Here is a 27,174-nt window from a genome sequence, read left to right as displayed (position 1 = left end):
GGCGGAGCTAGGAGCTCCGGCGAAACCTAAAAAAAGGCGAGTACAAGTGTTACTGGCAATACACAATTTCCAATAGGTACATATACAGTTATGGCAAGCCATCAGGGATCATGTCCGCAATATACTGGCAGTCTGTCCAATCCACCATGGCCGGGGATGGTGATATATGGGAACAAGGTATGAATGAACTAGTATTCAGTCGTATCAAACTCATATTTCCGCTTAAGTTCCTGCCAAAACACACAGCTCCTCCAATATTTGCATTTCTATCCACTTTTCCGTCTGTATAGACCATGAACTTACATCTGCCCTGTCTCTCCTCATGTAGGGAGAGCGGACAGTCTGCTGGTTCGCTTTTGGAGATGTCTTGCTATGATCTGTTGATGTACCATCTTGCCCAGGCATCTCAGCATCATTATATTGAACAGATACGCCCTCACTGGGCCCTGTGTCTTTGTGAGCCGCGAAGCCCACGGCTGTAACAATGCTGTGGCTGCATCATTGCTTGTAATCCTATCTTTAGACCTGTCTTCCTCAGCTGGCACAGGGACCCTGCAGCAGTGGGTTGCAACTCTGCTCCTGGGCAAGGGCAGTGCAATTGCAGCAAATCTTTTAAAGCTGTTGGAAAGCCTTTTAACATAACCCAAGACAGCAACCATTGCATCTCGGTCAATGCGTCTTCACATAATTGAAGATGTAATTCGTAGAATGTTGGCCCAAAGACCATGGAATGGTGCGCAGAGGAAAACAGCATCCTTATTTGCACAATGAAGATGTACTATTAGCTTTAAATTAATGTAACCTCAAGACCTACATAAATACTCCGGAAAGATTAAAAAAAGGTTAACAATTGGAAAGAAGGGGCCTCGGGAAAATAAAGAATTGGTTACCAGCAAGGGGCTGAAGTGTATGTTTTTATCCATTAAATGGATGTGCACGTGATGACTGAAAGTGCCGCTGGAATGCAGGCAACCCTGTGGCTTAAGTAGGCTGGCCCTATGCCTGAGACTGCATGCCATTGTGGACAGGCCTGTGGGTGAAAAGGACTGACTCTATGTATGTGTGTTTGTATTTTTGATTTCAATGTATAACGTAACAAAATAAATGAAGGCTCTTTCTAGCCAGAACTAAAAACCAAGCGGCCTTCTATCCATTCTTAAAACAGTTATTGGCAACGCCAACAGGACAGGTTTATATTTTGAGTCCGGACTAATACATGTATGCCTGTTGCAATAAAAACAGAAAAGCAAAGGAATAACTTTCTGCATAACGGACACTTATGAGATAAAGAATGTGTTGTGTCCTGTTTGTGTACTTCTGAGATGTAGAATAGTTCCTTACACACTGCAATGCAAGCACTCCGTGGAGGCAGAATGATACACCAAACAGCCAATAGCAATAGGCGCGAGAGTTGACTCTTCTAGCTGGGTCCGAAGCCCACTCAATGTAAATTTTAAAGAACTGGTGATATTATGTCTTACAGACAGACCGAGCAAGTGGTGCTTCCAAGTAGATGTAAAAAATAAATGCTCGGTATATACGTAAATAAAATTAACGCTGCTTTTAGCTAGATGGAAATAAACTAGCATCCACCACATTTGTACACATGTTGTTTCACGTGGCCTTTTAATGCGTCGCAGGTTTGGGCATTAATGCCTTGTTTGGCAGAACTTGATGCCTGGAAGGGAGTCGTTTGTTCCATGATGCTTTCCTTGTGCCCGTGCCAGCTGCAGAGAGTAAAATAACAGGGTCTGGAGTGATAACCGCGATGGCCTGCGGCTCCGATTGTCCCTGGAAGGGGCCGCGTTCGGGAGATGTCCGAGTCGCAGCGCTCCTCTGCCGCCGGCCCCACCACCCCTCCTCTGCTCTCACACCAGACAGGCACACCTTTATCTGCTCTCAGTCACACAGCGCAGTGCAAACAGGTGACACGTCGGCTAATCGCCTGTGTGCGAAGCAGGTGGAGCCGGGGAGTGCTCCTGCTGCAGACACCTACCCGAGCTTAGAGTTCGCCCGGATCCCTGTCCGTCCCCGGTGCCGCAAAGAAGGTGAGTCGCTTTGTGTTTAATACAAAAAACAGCTTGCATCCAAGATACAAAAGTTACGCTTTCACTAGATCTCTTAGCAGCCGTCCGCTGCCCACCGAGGGCAGTGCGCGCGCAAAAGCAGCTGCGACTGATGGATGTTGTGCGCGCGCCTGGATGGTTTTACCTCACGTGTGGCGCTGCTGGGCTCACAGCAACAGGTGTTCGGGAAGGGCTGCGAGCCCTGGCGCGAGGTGTGGTACTCGTGAGGCGGAGCAGTCTGCCTCCGCTCAGCTCGCGCCAGTTATCACCACGAGAAGTTTAATCTGTTGATAGGGTCGAGGCTTCCAGCTCAGCATGCCAAGGATGAGCTGCTCAGCTGCTCCCCCCTCTGGAGTCTTAGCTCTTAGGAAGAGCTGGGGGTGAGTAAAATTACTCAGAGGAGGAGACCAAGTGCCCGGTATTTGGGGAGGGAAGGTGGAAAACGAGTCAAACCAGTAGAACAAACTGGACAGGTTGCTTGGATAAAGGTGAGGGGTGGGGCTGGCTGCCTCTCTGCCAGAAGCGCTTCAAGCGGAAAATGCAGAGAGCCGGGCGTTCTGTACATCGCTCTGCTTGATCGCAGCAGTACACAGCTGCTAGGCACCGGTGGGCAGGGAGAGGTGTACAGGACCACCGGGGATCGAGATTAAGTGTGCCAAGAAAGTGATATCACTGCTAATGACTGGCGTGGGCACACGAGACCCGACAATCCGCTGTGGGCAGAGGCGGGAAAGCCTCTCGGGCAGACTAAACAAGTCAGGTCCCGGGCCGTGCTGTGATTGGCTGACGTCACGGGGTGTCCCGGGCCGGCAGCCAATCACAGCGTGGCCCGGGAATGACGTCACGGGGGTGTCCCGGGCCGGCAGCCAATCGCAGCGCGGCCCGGGACAAAGGGGCGGGGCTTAAAAAAAGCACCAGAAACACCCCCGAATCGCGTTTTCGAGAGAAAGCGCGATTGACAGCCTCTGCCTCCCAATGGCTAGCCTCCATTTATGGAGCTAGCCAATGATAGGCAGAGGCGGGTCATCACCCCAGATAGAAATCAAGAGGTTTTGCTAGCGCATGCGTACTTCGTACGCATCGCTAAGGCAAAACCTAAAAAGGACAATGAGACAGCTAAATCCATGGGAGCGCTTCAGTCTCAACAGTTCAGGGGGAGCAGTTTTCGTCGCTCAGGTGCACGCGGTGTTACCAGAGGACAATTGGGTCAACAGACACAATTCACGAAAGGTGGCGCACAATCCTCGTACCCCAAACAGGGTAGAGGGGGTTACAGAGGTAATAGTGCCAAGGGCAGAGGCAGAGGAAACAACAACTCCCGTTCCTCTGCCGCCAACAAACAGTGACTCTCTGTCACTGCCCCCCGACCATCCAACACCTGTCGGGGGGAGACTCCAGCAGTTCCTGCCAGTCTGGACATCCATCACCACAGACAGGTGGGTAAGACAGCTTATCCAGTACGGTTATTGTTTGGAGTTGACCTCCACTCCACCCAACATTCCCCCAAGACAACGTCCTATGTCGGCAGAGCACTTGCACTTATTGCAGCAGGAAGTAGTGGTGATGCTGCAAAAAGGCGCAATCGAGCTCGTACCAGTGGAGGAGGAAGGCACAGGGGTCTATTCCCTGTACTTCCTTATCCCAAAGAAGGACGAATCCCTCAGACCCATTCTGGATCTACGCCCCCTCAACCTGTATATACTGTCAGAACACTTTCACATGCTTACACTGCAACAGATTCTTCCCCTTCTAAACCAAGGGGACTTCCTAGCAACCTTGGACCTCAAGGATGCTTATTTTCACATACCACTCCACCCATCCCACCGAAAATACCTCAGGTTCACCATCCACAACAGGCATTATCAGTTCAAAGTCCTACCCTTCGGAGTGACCACTGCCCCCAGAGTGTTTACAAAGTGTCTGGCGACAGTTGCGGCGCACCTCAGGAGACAGAACATACATGTCTACCCTTACCTAGACGACTGGCTCGATCAAGCGAAGTCGGAACGGAAGTGCGCCGCAGACATGTCTCACACTATTCGCCTCCTTCACAGTCTGGGGTTCTCGCTAAACTACCCAAAGTCGCACCTTCAGCCAGCCCATGTGCGGCAGTATCTGGGCGCAACAATAAATACCCTGACTGCTATGGCTCAGCCAAACCCGGTCAGGATCGACAACATTCAGTCGCTGATCCAAAGGTTCAGACCGCAACACTCACTACCAGCGAGAGTGTTCATGCAGTTGATAGGCATGATGGCCTCCTGCATCTTCATAGTCCCGCACGCAAGGTTGCATATGCGTCCGCTCCAAGAATGCTTGGCAAATCAGTGGACACAAGCTCGGGGACAACTGACAGACCTAGTGTTGGTGACCGGTCGGGCATTCAACTCTCTGCATTGGTGGAATCCACACAACCTTTGCAAGGGACGACCGTTCCAAGAGCCTGTGCCACAGATTATCCTAACGACGGACGCATCTCTCCAAGGGTGGGGAGCTCATGTGCTCCACTACACGGTGCAGGGATTGTGGACAACTCGGCAACAGAAGTTGCACATCAACTACCTGGAATTGATGGCAATCTTCATGGCGCTCAAGTCCTTCAAGGTACATCTGTGCAACAAGGTCGTGTTGATCCGGACGGACAACATGACAGCCATGTACTACATCCAGAAGCAGGGAGGTACTCACTCGCCACAGCTGTCTCGTCTGCTCAGAGCATGTGGAAGTGGGCCATTCAGAGGAACATTTTCCTCATGGCGGAACACCTCCCGGGCAAGGACAATCCGACGGCGGATCTGCTCAGCAGATACAGCCATCAAATGCACGAGTGGGAAATACATCCATCAGTACTCCACCCGTACTTCCAACAATGGGGTCATCCACAGATAGACCTCTTTGCCACAAGGGAAAACGCAAAATGCCAAAGCTTTGCCGCCAGGTTCCCTCACCCAGAATCGCAAGGGAATGCGATATGGATGAACTGGTCAGGCAGATTTGCGTACGCTTTTCCCCCAGCGCCTCTCATTCCGCTGGTGGCAAGAAAGCTAAAGCAACACTCGATGACGCTCATCCTGGTTGCTCCAACGTGGGCGCGCCAACCATGGTACACCACGTTTCTAGAACTTTCCGTGGTACCGCATCAAAGGCTGCATCTCTCTCCAAGCCTCCTGACGCAGAGCCATGGCGCCATTCAGCATCCAGATCCGCAACAGCTCAACCTGGCGATCTGGCTCCTGAGGTCTTAGAGTTTGGCTACCTCAACCTGCCTCCTGAATGCATGAATATCATACGAGAGGCGAGAAAGCCCACTACCAGAGCTTGCTATGCAGCAAAATGAAAGCGGTTTGTCATTTACTGTACAGAACACAATATCAACCCGCTGGATGCATCCATTCCTAACATCATCTGCTATTTGTTACATCTTTACAAATGCAATCTAGCATACGCTTCCATTCGGATACACTTATCCGCCATAGCGGCTTATCTCCAGAACAGGCAGCATCTCTCTGTTTTCAGGGTGCCTGCCATTAAAGCCTTCCTGGAGGGACTGAAACGAGTCATTCCTCCGAGAACACCACCAGCTCCAGTGTGAAACCTCAATGTGGTCCTCACTAGGCTGATGGGCCCACCTTTTGAGCCACTGCACTCCTGCGAAATCCAGTTCCTAACATGGAAAGTGGCCTTTCTCATTGCTATTACATCGCTCAGGCGTGTTAGTGAGCTGCAAGCGCTCACAATCCAGGAGCCATTCATACAAATTCATTCAAACAGGGTAGTACTACGCACTAACCCCAAATTCCTTCCGAAAGTGGTGTCACAGTTTCATATCAACCAAACTATTGACCTGCCCGCATTCTTTCAAAACCCACAAACAGTGGCGGAAAGAATGCTCCATACATTGAACGTTAGGAGGGCGTTGATGTACTACATTGACAGAACACAACACTTCAGGAAAATACAACAACTTTTTGTTGCCTTCTCAGCACAGCACAAAGGCAACCCTATTTCCAAAGCAAGAATAGCCAGATGGATTGTTAAGTGCATTCAAATCTGTTATCAAAAAGCTAAACGTACTTTAACAATACCCCCAAGGGCGCACTCCACACGCAAGTTGGGGGCTTCCATGGCCTTCCTGGGGAACATTCCTTTGGAAGACATTTGTAGAGCAGCCACGTGGGCTACACCGCACACATTTACCAAACATTACTGTGTCGATGTGCATTCCAAGCAGCAAGCAGCTGTAGGACAGGCTGTTCTCAAGACACTCTTTCAAACTTCTGCAGCTGGCACGGGCAACCGCCGTTGATGGAGGGACTGCTATGTATTCTATGCAAAAGATATGAATTTAGCAGCCCACATGCCTCGAACTGAATATGCTACGTACCAGTATGCATCTGTTCTTGGCATGTAGGGCTGATAACATTCATATCGCCCACCCTCCTCCCCGGTGCCCGTAGCGGCTGCAGATACTCTCTTGCATTCAATCATTAGCATGGACATCCATTACACTATTTCACTCCATCTCTGCCACAATGGCTAAAAACAATCTGGGGATGGAGTCGATGCCCATGCGTACTGTAGTCCAGGGGAGGAGTATCTCGTGATACTTCGAAGACTCTTCCAGGACAACAATGTGCAATCATCCGGACCCAACACTAGGCGGCGATCTATGCAAAAGATATGAATGTTAGCAGCCCTACATGCCAAGAACAGATGCATACTGGTAAGTAGCATATTCATACTCACCTGTTATCAAGAGAGATCCCAGTGCTGGATTTAGGTAGCAAAACACACAAGATGATGGACGGAATGTTGCACAATGGCGAAACATTCACCCCCAGTCACAGATCTGGGTTTAATCCATCGTTATTTTGCTCACCAAGCCACCCCAGTTCAGACATGGCCATATGCAATTCAGTCTTGACCCTGTGCCTCATGGGAACAGTCCAGACCGAACTGCCAAGCCATGTCTTCCCTGGACCAGAATCAAGCATCCTAGGACCGGTTTCTGGCTATCAGCAGTCTTCAGCCAGGATAGCTTGACTCCAGTGGCATAGTGAGCACGGGACCCATGTCTGGGCATACCCTTCCCACATAGGGTGAATAGCAAAACACACAAGATGATGGACGGAATGTTGCACAATGGCGAAACATTCACCCCCAGTCACAGATCTGGGTTTAATCCATCGTTATTTTGCTCACCAAGCTACCCCAGTTCAGACATGGCCATATGCAATTCAGTCTTGACCCTGTGCCTCATGGGAACAGTCCAGACCGAACTGCCAAGCCATGTCTTCCCTGGACCAGAATCAAGCATCCTAGGCCCGGTTTCTGGCTATCAGCCGTCTTCAGCCAGGATAGCTTGACTCCAGTGGTGTGGAGAGCACGGGACTCACGTCTGAGCATACCCGTCCCTCTCGGGGTGACAAATGCAAAAACAACAGTTGATGGACAGAATGCAGAACAATGTCATACATTCACCCCAATACAGAGATCTGCGCCTAAATCCATTGTTTTTTTACTCACCACACCACCCCAGTTCAGACATGGCCATATGCAAATCAGCCTTGACCCTGTGCCTAATGGGAACAGTCCAGCCCGAACTGCCAAGCCATGTCTTCTCTGGACCGGAATCAAGCATCCTAGGACCGGTTTCTGGCTATCAGCCGTCTTCAGCCAGGATAGCTTGACTCCAGTGGTGTGGAGAGCACGGGACTCACGTCTGAGCATACCAGTCCCACTCAGGGTGACAAATGCAAGTTGTGAGTGTTTGATTGGTTCAGATGCTCCGTCCACCACCACTCCCTTTTGTACCACTTTGTTTGCCATAAGTTGGCAGAGTATGCTCAGACGTGAGTCCCTTGCTCACTTTGCCACTGGATTCAAGCAAGCCGGGCTGAAGACGGCTGAAATGCCAGAAACCGGTCCTCGGAAGCTTGTTTCCGGTCCAGGGAAGGCATGGCTTGGCAGTTCGGGCAGTTCGGGCTGGACTGTTCCCATGAGGCACAGGGTCAGACTGATTTGCATATGGCCATGTCTTAACTGGGGTGACAGTGTGGGCTAAAGAACGGTAATGGGTTTAACCCAGATCTGTTGACTGGGTGTGAGTGGTTGATTGGTTCAGATGCTCTGTCCATCACCACCCCCTTTTGTACCACTTTGTTCGCCATAAGTTGGCAGGGTATGCTCAGACGTGAGTCCCTTGCTCACTTTGCCACTGGATTCAAGCAAGCCGGGCTGAAGACGGCTGAAATGCCAGAAACCAGTCCTCGGAAACTTGTTTCCGGTCCAGGGAAGGCATGGCTTGTCAGTTCGGGCTGGACTGTTCCCATGAGGCACAGGTTCAGACTGATTTGCATATGGCCATGTCTGAACTGGGGTGGCAGAGTGGGCTTAAGAACGGTGATGGATTAAACCCAGATCTGTTGACTGGGTGTGAGTGTTTGATTGGTTCAGATGCTCCGTCGATCACCACCCCCTTTTGTACCGATTTAGGTAGCCAGCACTGACCAGAAAAAGTGATTAGAACTGTGATTTTCCGATAACCTGATTTTCCTCCATCGGATAACATTGCCTGGTTTTCACCAGAAATTCTTCTGTGTCGATTTTTGCAACATACAAATATTCCTTTAAAATCAATCGCCTGTTTAACAAAAACGATTTCCTTCAACTGTTTCAATGTTTGTAAAGTAGATTATATTGTAGTTTACATAAAAGTCCCCTTGACCTCAATGTTATAATTGTGTTAAGCTGTGTTGCCTATTGCAACCCTTTGTATCATATTGCACTCAAAGTCTATTGTTCATTGAAAGTATTCAACTGTAGCATTTCATTCTGAGAAAGTATTTTTATACCAACCTCTGGTTCTAAAATAAAACAACAATATATTTTTATATACAAAACAATTGGCCTAGAGTTCAGTGTTTGTGTGTGTGAGACCATTTGCTGACTGAGTGTGTACAAATGCTTTACACTGTCCTCTGTACTGCCTTACTGCTCGACCAAGCTGCCACTTTAGAGAGTAAGGTTATATTTAACTTTAACCTCTGCCAAACCTCTGAGGACTGCTGGACTCTGTACACACTGTACCTTACTTTGGTGCAGTATATACAGAGCCACTTTCTTACACCACCCAAGTGCCTGTTACCCTTTGTAGCAAAGTGCCCCTTTTTGCCATGGTCACTCCCACTTTTTGCCTGGTAATTGAGGCAATTTTGACAGAAGTGCCCTGGGTTCCTGCTATCCAGTTCCCCAGTGCCAGATCTCTTTCCCTAAAACTGTACAATTGTTCCCCAAATAGCATTACCTTTAGCACTCTTGTAAGTCCCTAGTAAATTGTACCCTTGGTACGGAAGACATTGGTACTAAAAAGGGTCCTTAAGGGTTGCAGCATGTGTTGTACCACCCTAGGGGACCCTTGACCGCACTCATGCAGACTGACATTGCAGGTTGCGCAACATGGTGCAGACAAAAGTGAAGGCATGACATGACACACCTCCTGTATGCCATGTCTGCAGATAATTCATGCAATACATGCAAGTCACCCCTACAGCAAGCCTTACAGCCCTAAGGTAAGGTGCATTATATTTAGGGCTCCCGGTTTTATGGTATCTATTTTTTGGCCATTTCCATCTGTATTTATCCATATTCATTTTTTGGCCATTTTATCTGCATTTATCCATATTTATTTTGTGTTATGCGTATAAATGAAGTTGTAAACTGTACATTTCCGTATCTACTTAACTGATAGACGCACTCATACTGTGACGTCTGTCGTGTTTTAGCTATTTGAGCTGCCAGATATTACATAACAATACATACACTGGTAAGTACTAGCACTATACCATAAATGTTGTTGACATATGCCGTTATTTAAAGAAATCTCATCATGTGTTTTAATTTCCCATGCTGTCAATATGCTCAGCTGCTGGCCTATAATTCATGAAAGACAGCATGGAGGGTCACTTAAAATAAGCACAATTCTCTGTATTCATCCACTTTTAAAAATAAATGCAGCCAGAAAACTCATTTTTTTCTGTTTGTGTTTTCTGTCTGTATTTACCTGTAAATACTGAAAACAGGGAGCCTTAATTATATTACATTTGAGGATAAGCCCCTGTGATGTCCAGGTCGATTCATGGGCATTACCAGTGAACAGGGGAGCCATCTTGAGTATATGTAATGGGCACTGGTGAATAAGAGTTCCCCAGCTACATGATCGCTTTACTGAAACCAAGGATGTTTTGGTATCATCTCATATTAAAACGCTGATTCCAGTGATGGATTTAATTCATACACCTAGAAGGTACCTTAGAGGTACCCCCGAAACCTATTAGTCCACTAGTGTGCTGGCGTACTGGTCCAGTCCAGCCTTCCACCTCAGACACGTTTCTGACCCCCTGGTAGATGAGAGCCCCATTCTCAGATGTCAGGAACAATGCCTGCTCGGGCAGGAGGTGTTTACACCTCCTCCAAACAGGATGGCTAGCAATCAGCCTATCAAGGCCTAGGCTTTAAAGGCCATGCCGCCTTTGATATGCAACCCCAGCATCCTCCAGACCTAGAAGATGCTATCCCCTGAGGCCCATTTAGCACCAGGATAGGCAGGAAATGCGTATGCAAACTAGGCGCGGAGCACACCCAAGTCAGTCACACTCCTAAGTTGAGCTGCCTGATGTGCCCCACTCTAGCCTTCTTGGTGATTGCCGTAATTTAGGAAAGTGGGTCAGGGTTATGCCCACTTCCCACAGGAATTGGTCATACAGGGGGCGTAGTGACCCCAAGGGTAGGTAGCCCATTGACAACTACTCCACTCCCCTGATGGCCCTTAATTTAGTATTTAGGGGGGCTCCCTGAATCCAGAATTTCAGATTCCACTGACTATAAAAACGACACTGAAGAGCCGAACCTGCAAGAGCTGAAGACTGCTGTGGACTTTTGGCGCCAAACCCTGCCTGCGCACAGAGACTCGACAATTGCAAAGACCTGACTCGTCCTGCAGCTGTGCATCCTCCCCAAGTCCCTAAGGGGTTGCCAGCACTTCTCCCAGCAGCCAGCATCTCCTTTGGAGTAGAGGAGCTACTCTCCTGCAGGCACATACCCCTGACGCCCGGTTTAAAGCAGCTGCTGTCCACCGAGCAGTAGCCTCCCAGGAAAAGGTCAGCACACACAAGGAGGCTAGATCCGTGTTCCTGGTAAGCCTGAAGACACCAGGACCTCCACATGCCCTCCTGCACCAATACCCGGGTTACCGGACCCTTGCCACACCAGCGCTTATAGAAAGTCCAACCTGGACTCTGACATCACCGACCACCAGCTGCTGTTGGTTGCTCAGCTGTCGTGTCTTTATTTCCTTTGTTAGTCCTGGCCTCACACCAGTGTGCGCCTTGACGCACGAGAGCCAGCTGACCACAAACTCCCTCCAGCGGTGCCCCCTGGCCTAAAGAAACCGACTGCTCCCCTGTGCACCCAAGACCCTTACGACCCGAGCCCCCTGTTGGAAGTTCCTGAACTTGGCCCCAAGTCCCCCCTTGCAACCTATTTCCAGTTGGCCCCCCCTCCTTTCTAGCGTGTAGCATGCAAGATTACCAACCAGTCCAGCACTGCTGCACCCGGACTCACCAGGGCAGATAAGTCCACTCTGCCATGGAACTTTGGTCCTTGTCCCCCCCTACCACATCACAACCGAAAGGGGTCCAATGGAAACTCCATGGAATTATTTGTAGGCTGTAAATGTTCTTTCTCCCATAGGAAAGCATTATGTGTAAAAACGCACTGTTCGTTAACATTGCTAAACTTGTAAAGAGTCTATTATGAAATAATACTTAACCTGATAACAACGTTCTAGGGTTCAAAACATATATAAAGATACCTGTTATTTTTCCAAATTGGTGTTGGTGTGTGTTTGTCTGTGTCTCAAGTATCTAACACTACTCTAATAAACCTAAGGCTGCTTGATCATGCTACCCAAGCTAGAGCACCTTGGGATTGCCTTGGGATTGCTAGAGCAAGCCCCTGTCTACTCATAAGGGATACCTGGACTCTACACAGCATACCTCTTTTTGGTATACTATATAAAGAACCAGCTTCCTACACCCTTGCTGTCTCACAGCAACCTTATCTTAATATGTGGACACAGGTGGTAGCCATGCGCAGTCCATTTGCCATGCAATTAAGATGGATGAGACAACAGTTGTGAGGCTCACTCACAATAAAAAGTCCAAAACCAGGTGATCCAAATGCAACAAATCCGGGCGGATTGAGTGGACAGACCCATTTAGCTGCAGTATCTACAGGAAAGAACATTACTGAATGTAAGTAACTTGTTCATGTAGTATTTCCATAGTGCACACCTTGCCAAAAGCAGCAGAGTGCTGTACAGCTTCAAAGGCAAAGATCAAATCAACAAGTGATTGAAAAGGCAGCTGTGTTGTAGGTGCAGAAGAGGAGAGTTACTGTGCTATGATGTGGTGCTCCTTAAAGAAGTGTGTCTTTCATAAATTGGAGCAGCACTGGGACATTCCTGCCAGATCCTAGCTGTATAGATGGAGGATTGTTGCCTTTTTATTTTTTTGGTGTACCACTTTATATCTGATCGAGACTACTAGCTACAGATTCCTTAACGTAGAATTAACCCCAGGCGTGAGACTGGTTCCGCAAAACTTTTTGCCACAGCATCCCTGCACGCCGGGGGGACGGCACCACGGGACTCCGCCTTGACATCCTCCGCGTCCCTGACGTCAGCGAGGATGCGTAAGTCCCACCCCGGCGCTCCTACGTCAGTTTTTTCTCTTTCCACGTGCAACGCGGATCCGGTTGAGCCCTGGTCTGTTTTCAGGCCTTCTATCCCTTTTTTCACGTTCAGTGGAACAGTGCGCGAATGCCTTCGAGCTTCAAGACATGTCCCTCTTGTGCACGTCCCATGTCGGCGGCAGACCCTCACCCAATTTGCATGTGGTGCCTGGGTGAGCACCACGACTCGGAGAGCTGCGACGCCTGCCAGCACCTTAAGCCTAAGTCACGGCGGGAGCGCCGGTAGAAGTTGCTGTCGGCGCGCTAATCCAGGTCGGTGTCCTCAGCGTCCGTCTCCCACCTCGGAAGCAAGGAACCGCTGCTCTGCCCCTTGGGCTTGGCTCACCGGCTGGTAAGTCCTTCAGTTTGTCTCCGATGCCTCGTCCTCCTTCCGCGGTGGGCGTCGTCTCCCCCGGGACGTGCGCCCCTGCCTGTCACCTCCCTACCCGCCGTTTCCCGGCATGGAGGCGACTAGGGCCCAAATGACAGCCTACGCTGCGGCTCTGCAGGCTTCTTTGGTCCTTTCTCCACCTCCTGAGACGTCCCTGGATCCCTTGCCCCGCGCGGGGACTTCCGCGGCGTCACCGGTGGCTCCGGCGCCGAAGGTTTTGGCTCCAGGTCGTAGGACAGTGGCGCCGTCGGGGTGTGGTCCTTCGGGGCTCCCTTCTACATCGCCTACCGTTCCTGTCTCGCCGCAAATCCCTATGGGGCTCCCTGTGGCGTCGCAGGTGATCGCCTGGACCCCGGGCTTGTCCCGGGTCCCCCTCGGCCCTCTGAGCAGGCAGCTGCCTCACCAGAGGTCAAGCCGGTGCCACTTCGGTGCCAGGGACCCTCCTCCCCGGCTCCAGTGGAGTCACGGGTAGAGGCAGGGACATGGGGTGCTTTCCCTGGAAATGGGGATGGGTGGCTCAGTCTGCAACCGTCACCCACGGAGGAATTGCTTTCACCTCTGCGGTGCTCTACTGAGGCCAGTGTTGCCTTTGTTCTGGCTATTTCCACGGCTGCTGGTATTCTGAGGATGGGTGAACCTGTCACTCCATTTTCTACAGACAACCTCTTGGAGATTCTCCACCAGGGCTCTGGTGGACGGGAGTTGTTCCTTCCTTTTGAAGCTTCACTCCATAATTCTCTTATGGGGTCTTGGAGGCGCCCTGCTACGGGTGATCCGGTGCCTCAGGTGCTACTGCACCGCCATCGTCCTGCTCCACACGTCTGTCTTTCTTTCCAACCCTCTACTCAAGGTGCTCTACTGCGTAATGCCTTTCCGTGTTTGCCTGTGGTGTTGTTCCCTCCGTCTCGGGAGGCCTGGTGGTTAGATTCATGGGGACGTAATGTCTTCGCTTCTTCCAGTTCTGCCTTGAGAGCGCTTAACACTTTGTGTGTGTTGACCAGGGCTACTTCTAGCCTGTGGGGTTCTGTGGAGTCCCTTCTTTCTCATGTTTCTCATGAGGGTGCCCGTGCTGATCTGCGGGCCCATGTGTTGGATGGTAAGGAGTTGGCCACATTTATTCTTCGTGCTGCTTTGGATGTTGCCGATGCTATTGGCCGGGCTGTGGCTCTCCGTTGCCATGCTTGGCTACACAATATTGTTTTTCCTGAAAATATTAGGGAGCTTCTGGTTGACCTCCCTGTTTAATACTCATGCAGACTCAGCCATCCAGCGTCTTCTTGCGGGGCTTCGTCGTCCTCCTCCTCCTCTTCAGTAGGTGGTTTGTTGATCCTCCGGGTCTCCGTGGGAGGTGTTATCCCACTGCTCCTGGAATCTGGCGTGGGATGAACGTTACACTTTCCATGAAAGATACTGTACACTCCGGGCCCTGAGTTGGCCTACCTCGTTACTTGACTGCTGGTTCAGCCCCTGTTGGCAAGAGTGTTCTTTTTGGCTGCTTACTAAGCCTTCTGTGGTTTTTGCCGCAGGGTTTATAATTTGTTCTCTGAAGCAGGATTTCTTCCCTAAGAGTGGTTCCCATTCTTTTTGGGCCTTGTCCTATCCTACGAGGGGTATTTGTAGCTATTGGATAGCCTGTCTTATACTGGGAAGGGGTGGACTTCCCCTGCGGGCTCCTTGCCCTCCTGGTGTTGCCGTATGCCGCTGGTGCGTTTTCTTGGGCTGCTGCGGCTTTGGGCGGTGTTCTGCCTCTGGTTTGCTGTTGGCTTGGTCCTCTGTCTTGTGTCCAGAAGGGTTATTTTCCTGTGATAATGACTTGGTTTGTCCTACTTGTTTCTCCTCTTGTTTTCCGGCTGGTTGCCCGTGGGCACCCTCCAGCCTTGGAGTGAGGCCTGGCCCTCCTGCTTCTGTTTTTTTGGGAGCTTTGTGAGACTGTGTTTTTCTCTTCCACCCGCCTTATTACTGAGGCGCTGTTCAGTCTGGCCTGTTGACATCCAGCTGTGATGATTACGTCCGCCCTCTTCACTGGTTGTGTTCCTGGTGGAGGGCTTTTGCCTTCGTTTCTGCTCTCCTCCTTGGAGTCTCTGGGTTGCTCTTCTTCCTTGGTACCCCTCTGCCTTGCCTGTAACAGTTTTTTTTTGGTGGAGATCCCTGGTCTTTTAGCTGCTGGCCTTCTTTTGCATTGCCTGTACCTGGGGCTTCTGGTGGAGGTCCCTGGAACATTGGCTGCTGACCTCCTTTCCCTTAGTTTTGCCTGTACCGGGGACTTCCGCTGGAGGTCCCTGGTATATAGGCTGCTAGCCCCTTTTCATCTTGCCTGTACCTGGGGCATCCGGTGGAGGTGCCTGTACATTGGCTGCTGTCCTCCTTTCCGTTCGTTTTGCTTGTACCGGGGACTTCCGCTGGAGGTCCCTGGTACATTGGCTGCTAGCCCCTTTTCATCTTGCCTGTACCTGGGGCATCCGGTGGAGGTCCCTGGTACATTGGCTGATGGTCTCCTTTCGTATTGCCCTTCCTTCTCCTGCTTGGTAAGGGCGGGGCTGCCGCTTGTCGAGGTGACACGTTCCCTGTGGAGCGGTGGTCTCCACGACACTGCGATTCTAGTCTGCTTGGAGGGGGACTAGGTTCTTTCCCTTGTCCCTGTGGCTCATCCCCTGTTGGGGAGGAATGGGTTATTTCCCTGTCCTAGTGATTTGTTTCCCCTGTCGGGGTCCTTGCATTCTGGTCTCCAGTGTGGGGTTTGCTTGCGCTTCTTCTTCTTCTTTCCTTTGTTGCTTGCACTTCTGCCTTTGGCCGTCCTTGGGTTTGAGGTGCCTTGGCTGGTCTCGACTTAGGGGTTCGGTAGACTTTTTCCCTGCTGGTGTTGTCTGAGTTTGAATGGTCATCGCTCTACGTTCTGACCTTGCTGTCCCTTCATGTTCCGGGCAGTGGCTGCAGACTTCTTGGTCTGCTATGTATTTTCACATGCTTCTGCCCCGGAAAGACTGTTGTATTTGTTTGCAGGATTGCTTAGCGGTGCCCGGTTCTTTCATTCCAGATCTTGGTGCCTCAGTTCCTGGCTCTATTTTGGATGGTTCTGTTCCTCACCATTGTTTCTTTCCCTTCTGTTTAGCGGGGTTTTTTCACACATTGTTCCACTATTCTCACAGTTTTTGTTAGTGATGGCTCCGCGTTGTGGTGCCGAAAATTCTCCAAAGATAACTGGCGTAGGCACGCCTGCGTGGGACTTATGTATCCTCCTGACGTCACGGACGCGGAGGACGTCGGGGTGGAGTAACGTGGTGCCGCCCCCCCAGCGCGCAGGGATGCTGGATCCAGTCTCACGCCTGGGCATAATTCTACATTAAGGAATTAGCGGCTAGAATCCTCTCTACCAGATACATTGTTACCGAAGGTAAGTAACTCGTACTTCAAGTCTAATGGTGTCCTGGCGCTGTGTATGTGTGCAAAGAGCCACCTATAAATAACATAACTTATAGTGTAAATACATCATGAGGATTTGACCATTCTCATTCAGATCTTAGACCAGGTTTGGTTTCAGATAAAAGCTTCCCAATGGCCATTTTTCTGCAGTGACACAAAGCAGTGAAGCTAATACTGCTCTCATGCCTGTCAGGCCCAACACTTAACAACTAAACTGTATTATCTGAATGAGGCACATTAGAGATAGATTCCTTACCTTAGTATATCCCCAGGCGTCAGACTGGATCCAGAAAGTTTTCGCTAGCGTACCTCTGCGACTCAGTAGGTGGCGTTGTGCGGCTCCGCATCCGTCGCTGGAGTCGTAAGCGCCGAGATGACGTCACGGAGACTACTTAGGCGCCACCCATGCGTGCTGACATCAGTTCTTTCTTTTTCCGCGCCAGTAAGCCCAGATCTGGTTAGAGCACGTACCTTAGTCCCTTTTTGACTATTCTTTTGAGACTTTTTGCCTCCTGTCAGTCTAGTCTGGTGCACGTATGTATGCCTGGTTTTAAGTCTTGTGGGGCCTGCCTTCTCAATATGTCGGTGGCGGACCCCCACAACGTCTGCCTCTACTGCCTGGAGTGCAACCATGACTCTCGGTCCTGTATTGACTGTCTGGCCATGGCCATGAAGGCCTTGAGGGAGGTCCACTCGTCCCAGTGCTGTTCACGGTCCAGGGGCCGCTCCAGAGAATGCTCGCGGGACCACCATCATCGCTCCTCGGGCTCCAGATCTTCACCCTCGGATTCGGATAAGAGATGACATAAAAAGAAGTCGAATAAGCGTTGGCGCTCTCCGACGTCCCCCCGTCGGTCCCCGGATGCGGATGAAGGGGACAGGGGTTCTGCCCCTGCGGCTCCTTCGGAGCTTGGGAGTCCCGCAGCCTACCCAACTTACCCGGGTCCGTCTGCGACTCCCGCACAGGTGCAACAATTTCTTGCTACCATGGACCACCTGTTTAGGCCTCGGGATTCCGCCGGTGCGCCCTATGGCCCAGTGTCAGGATCCTGTTGAGCGGTCGGCGCGGCCGGCGGCTCCGGCGCCACAGGATCCTGCGCCACTGGCTCGGGCCACGGCGCCACAAGGTCCCACGCTGCCGACCCCGGCGCCACCCTCGGCTCTGCCTCTGGCGCCGCAGTAGATACCATTTGTTCCGCCCCTGCCCCGGTTCCAAGACAATTTTGTCCCTACCTGGGATCTGCATTGGGACACAGCGCTGGTTCAGCGCCATTTGTTCCTTCCCCGGTCCCTGGGCTGCGGTCTGTACCGCATACGGCGGAGGTGGAGGACAACTGGGAGGGGTCGGAGGACCCTCTTACTCGTCAGTGTGACTCTGAGCAGAACTTGGCGGACGAGTTGGAGGAGGCCGGCGGCCTGGATGTCTCCTCTGACCCAGGGTTTTCCTCTCCCTCGCCTACCCAGGAGGAGGGCGCCTCTTACACGGTGGTGCTCCGTCGGGCAACTGAGATCCTCAACCTTGATCTCCCTAAGCTGGCCCTAAAAACGAATCTCCTCACTGAGGCGCTCCAGACGGCGTCCACTTCGTCGGAGCCCCTGCTGCCCTTTAATGATGCCCTCACAGGCGTCTTACTGGGCTCTTGGTCGTGGCCAGCCACAGGGGCCCCTGTGGATAAGAACGTCGCGAGGCGTCATCGCCCGGCGCCGGGTGACCCTGCCTTTCTGACCACTCATCCTATGCCCGAGAGCATGGTGATCCATGCTTCGACGTCCCAGTGTGCCTTTCCCACGGCTCCGCCGGATAAGGACTCCAAGAAGCTGGAGCAGTTCGGCAAGCGGTTGTTATGTTCGGCCAGCTTAGGGCTGCGTTCGGTGAACACTGCATGCCTATTAGGCCGCTCTTCCCACATGGTGTGGGATACTGTTACACAGGTGTAGCCTCAGTGTCCTGAGGAGGAACAAGCTGTGCTGTCCCAAGCTGTTGCCGAAGGTAAAGATGCAGCTAAGTACGCCGTTCGGTGTGGGTTGGACACCGCGGACTCATTAGGTAGGGCGATTTCTACGACAGTGGCGCTTCGTCGCCACGCCTGGTTGAGATCTACTGGGTTCTCGCCAGATGTCCAGAGCTCACTCATGGACATGCCCTTTGATCGCACTCGCCTGTTTCGCGATAAAGCCGACAGTGCGCTGGAGTGCGCTCGTGCTACTGCCAAGTCCTTGGGTCTCTCCACCACGCGCCAAGCCACATTTACCTTACATTCTTTTTGTGGCCCCGGAAGGGGCGCCCCTGCCCGCTCGTTCAGTCAGAAGCCTGATCAGAACCAAACACTGCAGCTGTGGGCGTGGAGGCCGCCGTGGCAGCACAGGGGGCCAGGGTGCGGGTCAGTCCACCTCCGCTCCCGCAGCATCCGCATCAAAGCCTTCCTAGTCCGAGCTTTGGGGTGTACCCCACGCCTGTGGGCGGCAGGATTCGACATCACCTTCCCCAGTGGCGTTCTGTCACTTCCGACAAGTGGGTGCTGCAACTCGTCCGGAGGGGTTACTCCCTCCCCTTCGAATCTACCACCTCAGACATGCCTCCTCAGTTCCAGTGCATGTCAGGGGATCACTTCGCGCTTCTCCAACAGGAAGTTATGGCCCTCTTGGCCAAGGTGGCCATCAAGCGCGTTTCTGGGCCCGAAGTAGGACGTGGTTGTTATTTCCAATACTTTCTGGTCCCAAAAAAGTACCAAGGGGGCTTGCGTCCCATCTTGGACCTCAGGAACGTCAATACCTTCCTCAGGAAGGAGAAGTTCATGTTGACTCTGGCTCAGGTCTTGGCTGCCCTCTACCCTGGTGACTGGATGGTAGCATTGGACTTGCAGGACACATATTTTCACATCCCCATCCTGCCGGCCCACCGGCGTTACCTGCGGTTCACGGTAGGCCAGGAGCATTTTCAGTTTGCTGTGCTCCCCTTTGGCCTTACCAGTGCCCCTCGGGTGTACACGAAAGTGATGGCAGTGGTCGCAGCTCACCTGCGCAGATCAGGGGTGTCAGTCTTCCCCTACTTCGACGACTGGTTGTTGAAGGCGGGCTCGCCCCAAGCAGTTGTCACCCACCTGCAGACTACGGCCGACCTCCTGCATTTGCTGGGGTTCTCCATCAACGTGCCGAAGTCGCACCTGAGTCCCTCTCAGAAGCTCACCTTCATCGGAACGGTTCTGGATTCGACACGGTTTCGGGTTTATCCTTCCGAGCAGCGAGTCCGGGATATTCAGGCTACAATTCTGATCTTTCAGCCTCTATCCCGGGTTTCAGTCAGGATGACCCTCCGGCTCCTGGGCCTGATGGCCTCCTGCATCCTGCTAGTGCAACATGCCAGATGGCATATACAGGCTCTGCAGTGGGACCTGAAGTTCCAGTGGGCACAGCATCGGGGCAACCTGTCCGATCATGTTCAGATCAAGGAGGGCGCTGCACAACAATTGAAGTGGTGGCTCACTAATCGCGATTGGGTCAGTGGCATAACCCTCTCCCTTTCCCAGAGCACACAGTGGTGACGGAGGCGTCCCTCCTGGGATGGGGAGGGCACTTGGGAGAGGCGGAGATCAGAGGCCTCTGGTCTCCAGCGGGGTCCCTGCTCCACATCAACCTTTTGGAGCTTTGGGCGATCCGACTTGCACTGAAAGCATTCCTTCCCTCTGTCAGGGGAAGTGTGGTGCAGGTGTTCATGGACAACAACCATGTGGTATTGCAACAAACAGGGCAGGGTGGGGTCCTGGACCCTATGTCAGGCTGAAACATCAAGGCATTACCTGGGTGGTTCAACACCTGGCAGGTTCTCTGACCGCCAGGGTGGACTAACTCAGCCGCCGCTGCTTGATGGATCATGAATGGCATCTGAACTCGGACGTGGCGCAAGGTCTCTTTCAGCAGTGGGGAGAGCCTTGGTTAGATCTATACGCCACCGAAGAGAACGCGCAATATCATCCGTTTTGCGCGTTGGAATTTCCAAGGCAGCACTCGCTCGGCGACACTTTTCATCGCAAGTGAAGTTGCAATCTATTGTACGCCTTTCTGCCTATACCACTTCTGCCCAGAGTGCTGAAGAAGATTCAGTGCGACCGGGCCCAAGTCATTCTTGTGGCTCCGGATTGGGCACGAAGATACTGGTATCCCGAGCTACACAACATGGTGATTGGTTTCCCGATCCGACTGCCTCTTCAGGAGGATCTTCTGTCGCAGCAGCAGGGGACGGTCCTCGACCCGAACCTGTCCAGCCGCCACCTCCATGTGTGGAGATTGAACGGCGGCAGTTGACGGGTTTCGATCTTCCTCCCGAAGTCTGCGATGTCTTTCTGGCAGCCTGGCGTCCCTCCACTAAGTCGGTATACGCCTGCCGGTGGAACAACTTTGTGGCATGGTGCACAGCCAAGTCTGTGGATCCCCTTTCTGCCCCTCTTTCCGAAGTCCTTCAGTTCCTTCTATCTTTGGCCCAGCAGGGCTCTGTTCTTGGCACTATCAAAGGTTATCTGTCGGCCATCTCCGCCTTTCTACGGCTTCCAGATCAGCCTTCTCTTTTTAAGTCTCCGGTTGTTAACCGTTTCCTGAAGGGCATTACACACACGTTTCCTCCCGTGCCGTTCATCATGCCTCAATGGGACTTAAATCTTGTCTTGACATATCTGATGTGCGCTACCTTTGAGCCCCTTCATAACTGTCCTTTGTGTCTTCTTACTCTCAAGACGGCTTTCCTGGTAGCTGTCACCTCTGCCAGAAGAGTGAGTGAGCTCCAAGCTTTTTCTTCCAAACCTCCTTTCATTTCTGTTCATCTGGACAAGGTGGTTTTAAGGACCCGTCCTCCTTTCCTGCCAGTGGTTGTCACGCCCTTCCACATCGGGCAGACCATCACTTTGCCCACCTTCTTTCCACCTCAGCATCCTTCAAAAGAGGAAGAGAGGCTTCACCGTGTGGACCCAAAACGTGTGCTCTCATTCTATCTGAAGCGCACAACAGTTCCGGGTGGATGACCAGCTCTTTGGTTACGTGGGCGCCAAAAAAAATCGGGCCGTGCACAAGCGGACCATCTCACGGTGGGTCGTTCTGTGCATCAACGCATGTTACTCGTTGGCTAAGAAGGAGCCTCCTGTGGGGCTGCGTGCCCATTCTACCAGGGCCACGGCATCCACTAAAGCCTTGGGATGCGGCGTTCCCTTGCAGGACATTTGTCAGGCAGCCACGTGGGCCTCGCTGCACGCGTTTACCAAGCATTACTGCCTTGACAGTCAAGTCAGGAGAGACAGTTTCTTTGGCCGCTCTGTTCTCCGTGACTTTCTGGTGTAACCTTGTTCGCAGACCCTCCACCGGGGTTGGTATTGGTGGGGTATCTATTCAAAGGTAAGGAATCTATCACTAACTTGTCTCTTTCAGATGCACAAGTTACTACTTGTGTAACAATATATCTGTAAGAGACATTAGTTAGTGATAGATTCCTTACCGCCCCACCCATCCTCCCTGTTCTGCAAACCGATTTCTAGGGTTAAAGAAAATCCTTTCAGGGCCCTAGTTTCTTGGCACCAGTGGTCAGTTTCTAGCATGGCTCTGCGTTCTTGGCGCGGAAAGTCGTTTACAGAACTGACGAAAGCGCGCGTGGGTGGCACCTAAGTAGTCTCCATGACAGCATGTCGGCACTTAGGACGCCAGCGACGGATGCGGAGCCGCATGACGCCACCTACTGCGTGCCGCGGTACTGCTAGCGAAAACTTTCCGGATCCAATCTGACGCCTGGGGATATTCTAAGGTAAGTAATCTATCACTCAATAATGTCACTTACAGATATATCATTACACAAGTAGTAACTTGTGCTACAGTGAAAGTTAAATGTTCAGTGGCGAACACTGCTATTGGCTTAAGTTGCAAAAATACATAGGCCATGCACTGTGACGTTAGAAAACATTTAAAAAGAATTGTGATGAGTACAATTAATGAGTTCATTTTTCTAACCACCAGGAATTACTTCAGGAAGAAACTCGTCAGAAGCTAAATATGAGTAGCAGGATCAGGCAGTTGGAGGAGGAGAAGAATACTCTTCAAGAACAACAGGAGGAGGAGGAAGAGGCTAGAAAGAATCTGGAGAAACAGATAGTCACCCTGCAGGCACAAGTATGATAAAGCTGGATAATGTACATTTGTCAAACCTCCCCTTGATGGTATTTTTGTATTTAATTATGTAATTAGTCAGATGATACCATTAAATCCTTAATGGTTGTGGTCTAAGAAAAGGACCTGTGTTGTCTCAAAAAGCTGCACCTTGTAATAGACATTTTCAACCCAGTTGGTCCCATTAAATGAGTTTTACAGTGTAAAGAATAGTTTCACTAAATACATCACGTAAATATGTAGGCTAATGCAAAGTGAGTCCTTACCCCATTCTTTAGTCTCATATACAGATAAAGTACAAGTATTTTGTTGTTGCGATTCCAAGTGATTCTGGGTTGTCTTAATTTGGCACTAAGAGCTGCAATGTTGATGAGCAATCTCTAAAGGAAAGCCCATTCTGGCTATTCAGCGATGAATGTAAAATATTGCTCCTTGGTGTTTTGTCTTTAGTAATGCAGGGAGGTTTCTCAGGTCTGTTTTCTGTATTCCATCCTCTCTCTCTACTAAAACATATGTTTGTTCGTATGCAAATCCTAGCTTATGGAAACAAAGAAAAAAGTTGAAGATGACGTAGGCACCATAGAAGGCTTGGAGGAAGTGAAGAAGAAGCTTCTGAAGGACATGGAGTTGTTGACCCAGAAACTTGAAGAGAAGGGAATAGCCTTTGACAAACTTGAGAAGACCAAGAACCGGCTGCAGCAGGAGTTAGACGATCTTGTAGTAGACTTGGACCATCAGAGGCAGATTGTTTCCAACCTAGAAAAGAAACAGAAGAAATTCGACCAGGTAGCCCTGATTCTCAATTTTTTGTTATTTTTATTCCAGTTTTGCTTGTGATTGAATATTAAGATTAGATCATGAAACACCCCCTTCCTTATTGCATAATTTCTGGATATAACATGACCCAGTCTTAACGAGTGATTACACTGACCAAGAAGTTCATCATTCTGATTGGGGGGTGTTGCACTGAAATGTGAAGCTGAAATAAAAGATTGAAACATAGCCATTTTGGTCCGAAAGATTGGGAAATACACACTTTTTAATCAGAAAAACTTGGATTTGTCTAATTTCGTTAGCCTGGACAACAGAATGTTAGTGTCTCTATACTTTTTGGATCTCAGTTGTTAAAATGAAAACACTTTTGCTTCCACATTGAAGAACTTGTGAGTTAATATATAGTGTAAAAGTAATATATTATCTACTAACTGGTTCTAGTATTGTTGAAATTGTCATTGTATTTTAAAGGCATTTGTTGATTGCATCATAACTAGTTTGATCTCTATTTGGTAGATGCTGGCAGAGGAGAAGAACATTTCTGCACGCTATGCAGAGGAAAGAGACAGGGCTGAGGCTGAGGCAAGAGAAAAGGAGACCAAGGCCCTTTCATTGGCACGTACCCTAGAGGAAGCTTTGGAGGCCAGGGATGAGTTTGAAAGAGCGAACAAGCAGCTGAGGACAGAGATGGAGGATTTGATGAGCTCTAAAGATGATGTAGGCAAGAATGTAAGTCTACTCTGTTGCATTTGAAAGATAAAATAGCATTTTTCTTTTTAATATTTCCATTGATGTAATAAGTTTGATCTGTAGCTGTTCTCTGCCTTTGAAACACCTTAAAATGACCTTGATACCACAGCGAATATACCAACTTTTTTAGAAGTCTCATGAAAAATAAGCTGTTCAGACAGGCTTTTAGTTGACTTATCACTGTATGTAATAGAGATAATTCTGTCATAGGGATCTCCCACTTATTCCAGGCTGTACTGCAAATACCTTTTCTACTTTAAATATTCTACATTTTTTCCATAAAATTTACCTTGCCAATTGTCATGCCTTGAAACATTCACCAAACATCTGACGAAACGCCAGAGATAAAAAACTACAGCCTCATTGGGACCCTTCCCATTCCTGAAACTGGCCTAATTGGTAACCAATACTTAGTTTCTCGCCATGTGATTTTACTAATGCAGTGTAAACATGGATTTGAAATCAAGCTCTCTGAAGTAGCAGCAAGATGTTGTTCGGTAATATACAAAAGAAATTAAAGCAAATAACCCATTTTATTTTTCATATGAAGGTGAAAATAAATGTTGAAAGCAAAGTAATGGTTACCAGTAACCTGATTTAAAAAAAATTGTAAAATTAGCAATTTCTAGACGAATACTAGCTCGATTTATATTAATTAGTTCGTTCATCTCCAGACCTGCCTCTGTCTCGAATTTTGTACTGTTTCTGAAAATGCAGTACCTTGTGTCATTTTCAATATTAATTTTAGTGCACTTCCTACGTTGTTTTTCTTGTAAACGGGAATCCTTTACAACTAGTTAAGGTTTAACAGTGGTCACCTAGCCATGTCAGATTCAAAATAAAATAAGGAACTAAAAATTAAATCTGCTTCATTTTCTGAAGGTACATGAGCTTGAAAAGTCCAAACGCACATTGGAGCAGCAAGTGGAAGAGATGAGAACCCAGTTGGAAGAGTTGGAAGATGAGCTTCAGGGCACAGAAGATGCAAAACTACGCCTTGAAGTGAACATGCAGGCCATGAAAGCACAGTTTGAAAGAGACCTTCAAACTAGAGATGAGCAAAATGAGGAGAAGAAAAGAATGTTGGTTAAACAGGTATGCCTGCAGCAGAAAATCTAAATCCTGAACATGGACTCTTTGTATGGGTGTATTAGATTAGGTTTGTAATAGATTTCAGCAGTGTGGAATTTGCAACAGCAGGATGGACCAGGATTATCTATCATGGTATCTACAATGTTTTTAAATATTGTACTCTGCCACATGTGCAATCTCAAACCAGTTTCATAACAGTGAGAAAATCTCCAAACAAATCAAAACATAGTGCATACATATAACATTTGCTTTCCATATTTCGCCTTCTAATACAAATGTATAAATGTACAACAAAAAGGTAAAAAATCATTCCAAAATTGACGAGCATTGGCATAGCCAGTAGGCCTTGCTTGCATTCTGAGTCCAATTAGCCTGTTTCACTTAAAAAAATAACAGAATGCTTTCTATGTACATTGCAGCTGTGAGATGCGATGAAGGGTGAGATTTATAAAGGGTTTTTGTGGTCCCCTCAGATTCAGTAAAACTCAGAGGTTGCTACATATGCCATCCACTAATCCCAATTTGCAATACAGAAATGTATTTACAGAACTGCATTTGGACTGGGGGGGCTTTGCACGACCTGTTGTGCCCCAAAGAGGTCTTGCCGCCTCACTCGCGCCTGTGTCTCGCTCTCCCCCGCCGCCGCTCTGCCATAGCGGCCGCCGAGAGGGGGGAGCGCTTACCGGCGTGTTCACTTGCCTGCCTGGCTGACTACAAATCCCAGCACCACCTGAGGGGTGCCGGCGACGCCGCCAGCAGCGTCACTTGCCAGCGCTTGGAGGCGCTTAAAGGAGAGCGAATCTGCTGAGGAGCGGGGACTGCATTTGGACTGGGGGGCTTTGCATGACCTGTTGTGCCCCAGAGAGGTCTTGCTGCCTCACTCGCGCCTGTGTCTCGCTCTCCCCCGCCGCCGCTCTGCCATAGCGGCTGCCGAGAGGGAGGAGCGCTTACCGGCGTGTTCACTTGCCTGCCTGGCTGACTACAAATCCCAGCACCACCTGAGGGGTCCCGGCGACGAGCGAATCCTGCTGAGGAGCGGGGACTGCATTTGGACTGGGGGGCTTTGCACGACCTGTTGTGCCCCAGAGAGGTCTTGCCGCCTAACTCGCACTTGTGTCTCGCTCTCCCCCGCCGCCGCTCTGCCATAGCGGCCGCCGAGAGGGGGGAGCGCTTACCGGCGTGTTCACTTGCCTGCCTGGCTGACTACAAATCCCAGCACCACCTGAGGGGTCCCGGCGACGCCGCCAGCAGCGTCACTTGCCAGCGCCCGGAGGCGCTTAAAGGAGAGCGAATCCTGCTGAGGAGCGGGGACTGCATTTGGACTGGGGGGCTTTGCACGACCTGTTGTGCCCCAGAGAGGTCTTGCCGCCTCACTCGCGCCTGTGTCTCGCTCTCCCCTGCCGCCGCTCTGCCATAGCGGCTGCCGAGAGGGAGGAGCACTTACCGGCGTGTTCACTTGCCTGCCTGGCTGACTACAAATCCCAGCACCACCTGAGGGGTCCCGGTGACGAGCGAATCCTGCTGAGGAGCGGGGACTGCATTTGGACTGGGGGGCTTTGCACGACCTGTTGTGCCCCAGAGAGGTCTTGCTGCCTAACTCGCACCTGTGTCTCGCTCTCCCCCGCCGCCGCTCTGCCATAGCGGCCGCCGAGAGGGGGGAGCGCTTACCGGCGTGTTCACTTGCCTGCCTGGCTGACTACAAATCCCAGCACCACCTGAGGGGTCCCGGCGACGCCGCCAGCAGCGTCA

The 27,174-nt window shown here is 50.5% G+C and overlaps 1 protein-coding gene across 6 annotated transcripts in view; it reads left to right on the top strand.

Moving 5' to 3' along the window:
• MYH10 (myosin heavy chain 10) overlaps positions 1–27,174 on the top strand; it is a 1,407,286-nt gene that overhangs the window by 1,094,836 nt on the left and 285,276 nt on the right. For all 6 annotated transcript variants that reach the window (XM_078654665.1, XM_078654664.1, XM_078654663.1 and 3 more), the window contains 4 exons: positions 22,660–22,812; positions 23,347–23,595; positions 24,100–24,312; positions 25,216–25,428. In XM_078654665.1, coding sequence (XP_078510791.1) covers positions 22,660–22,812; positions 23,347–23,595; positions 24,100–24,312; positions 25,216–25,428 — 828 coding nt within the window. The remainder of the gene's footprint in view (positions 1–22,659; positions 22,813–23,346; positions 23,596–24,099; positions 24,313–25,215; positions 25,429–27,174) is intronic.

The sequence above is a fragment of the Lissotriton helveticus genome, chromosome 7, assembly GCF_964261635.1.
Source record: "Lissotriton helveticus chromosome 7, aLisHel1.1, whole genome shotgun sequence".
Classification (NCBI taxonomy): domain Eukaryota; kingdom Metazoa; phylum Chordata; class Amphibia; order Caudata; family Salamandridae; genus Lissotriton; species Lissotriton helveticus.
The sequence above is the reverse complement of the archived record's forward strand: the minus strand, read 5'-3'. Positions and strand labels throughout refer to the sequence as shown.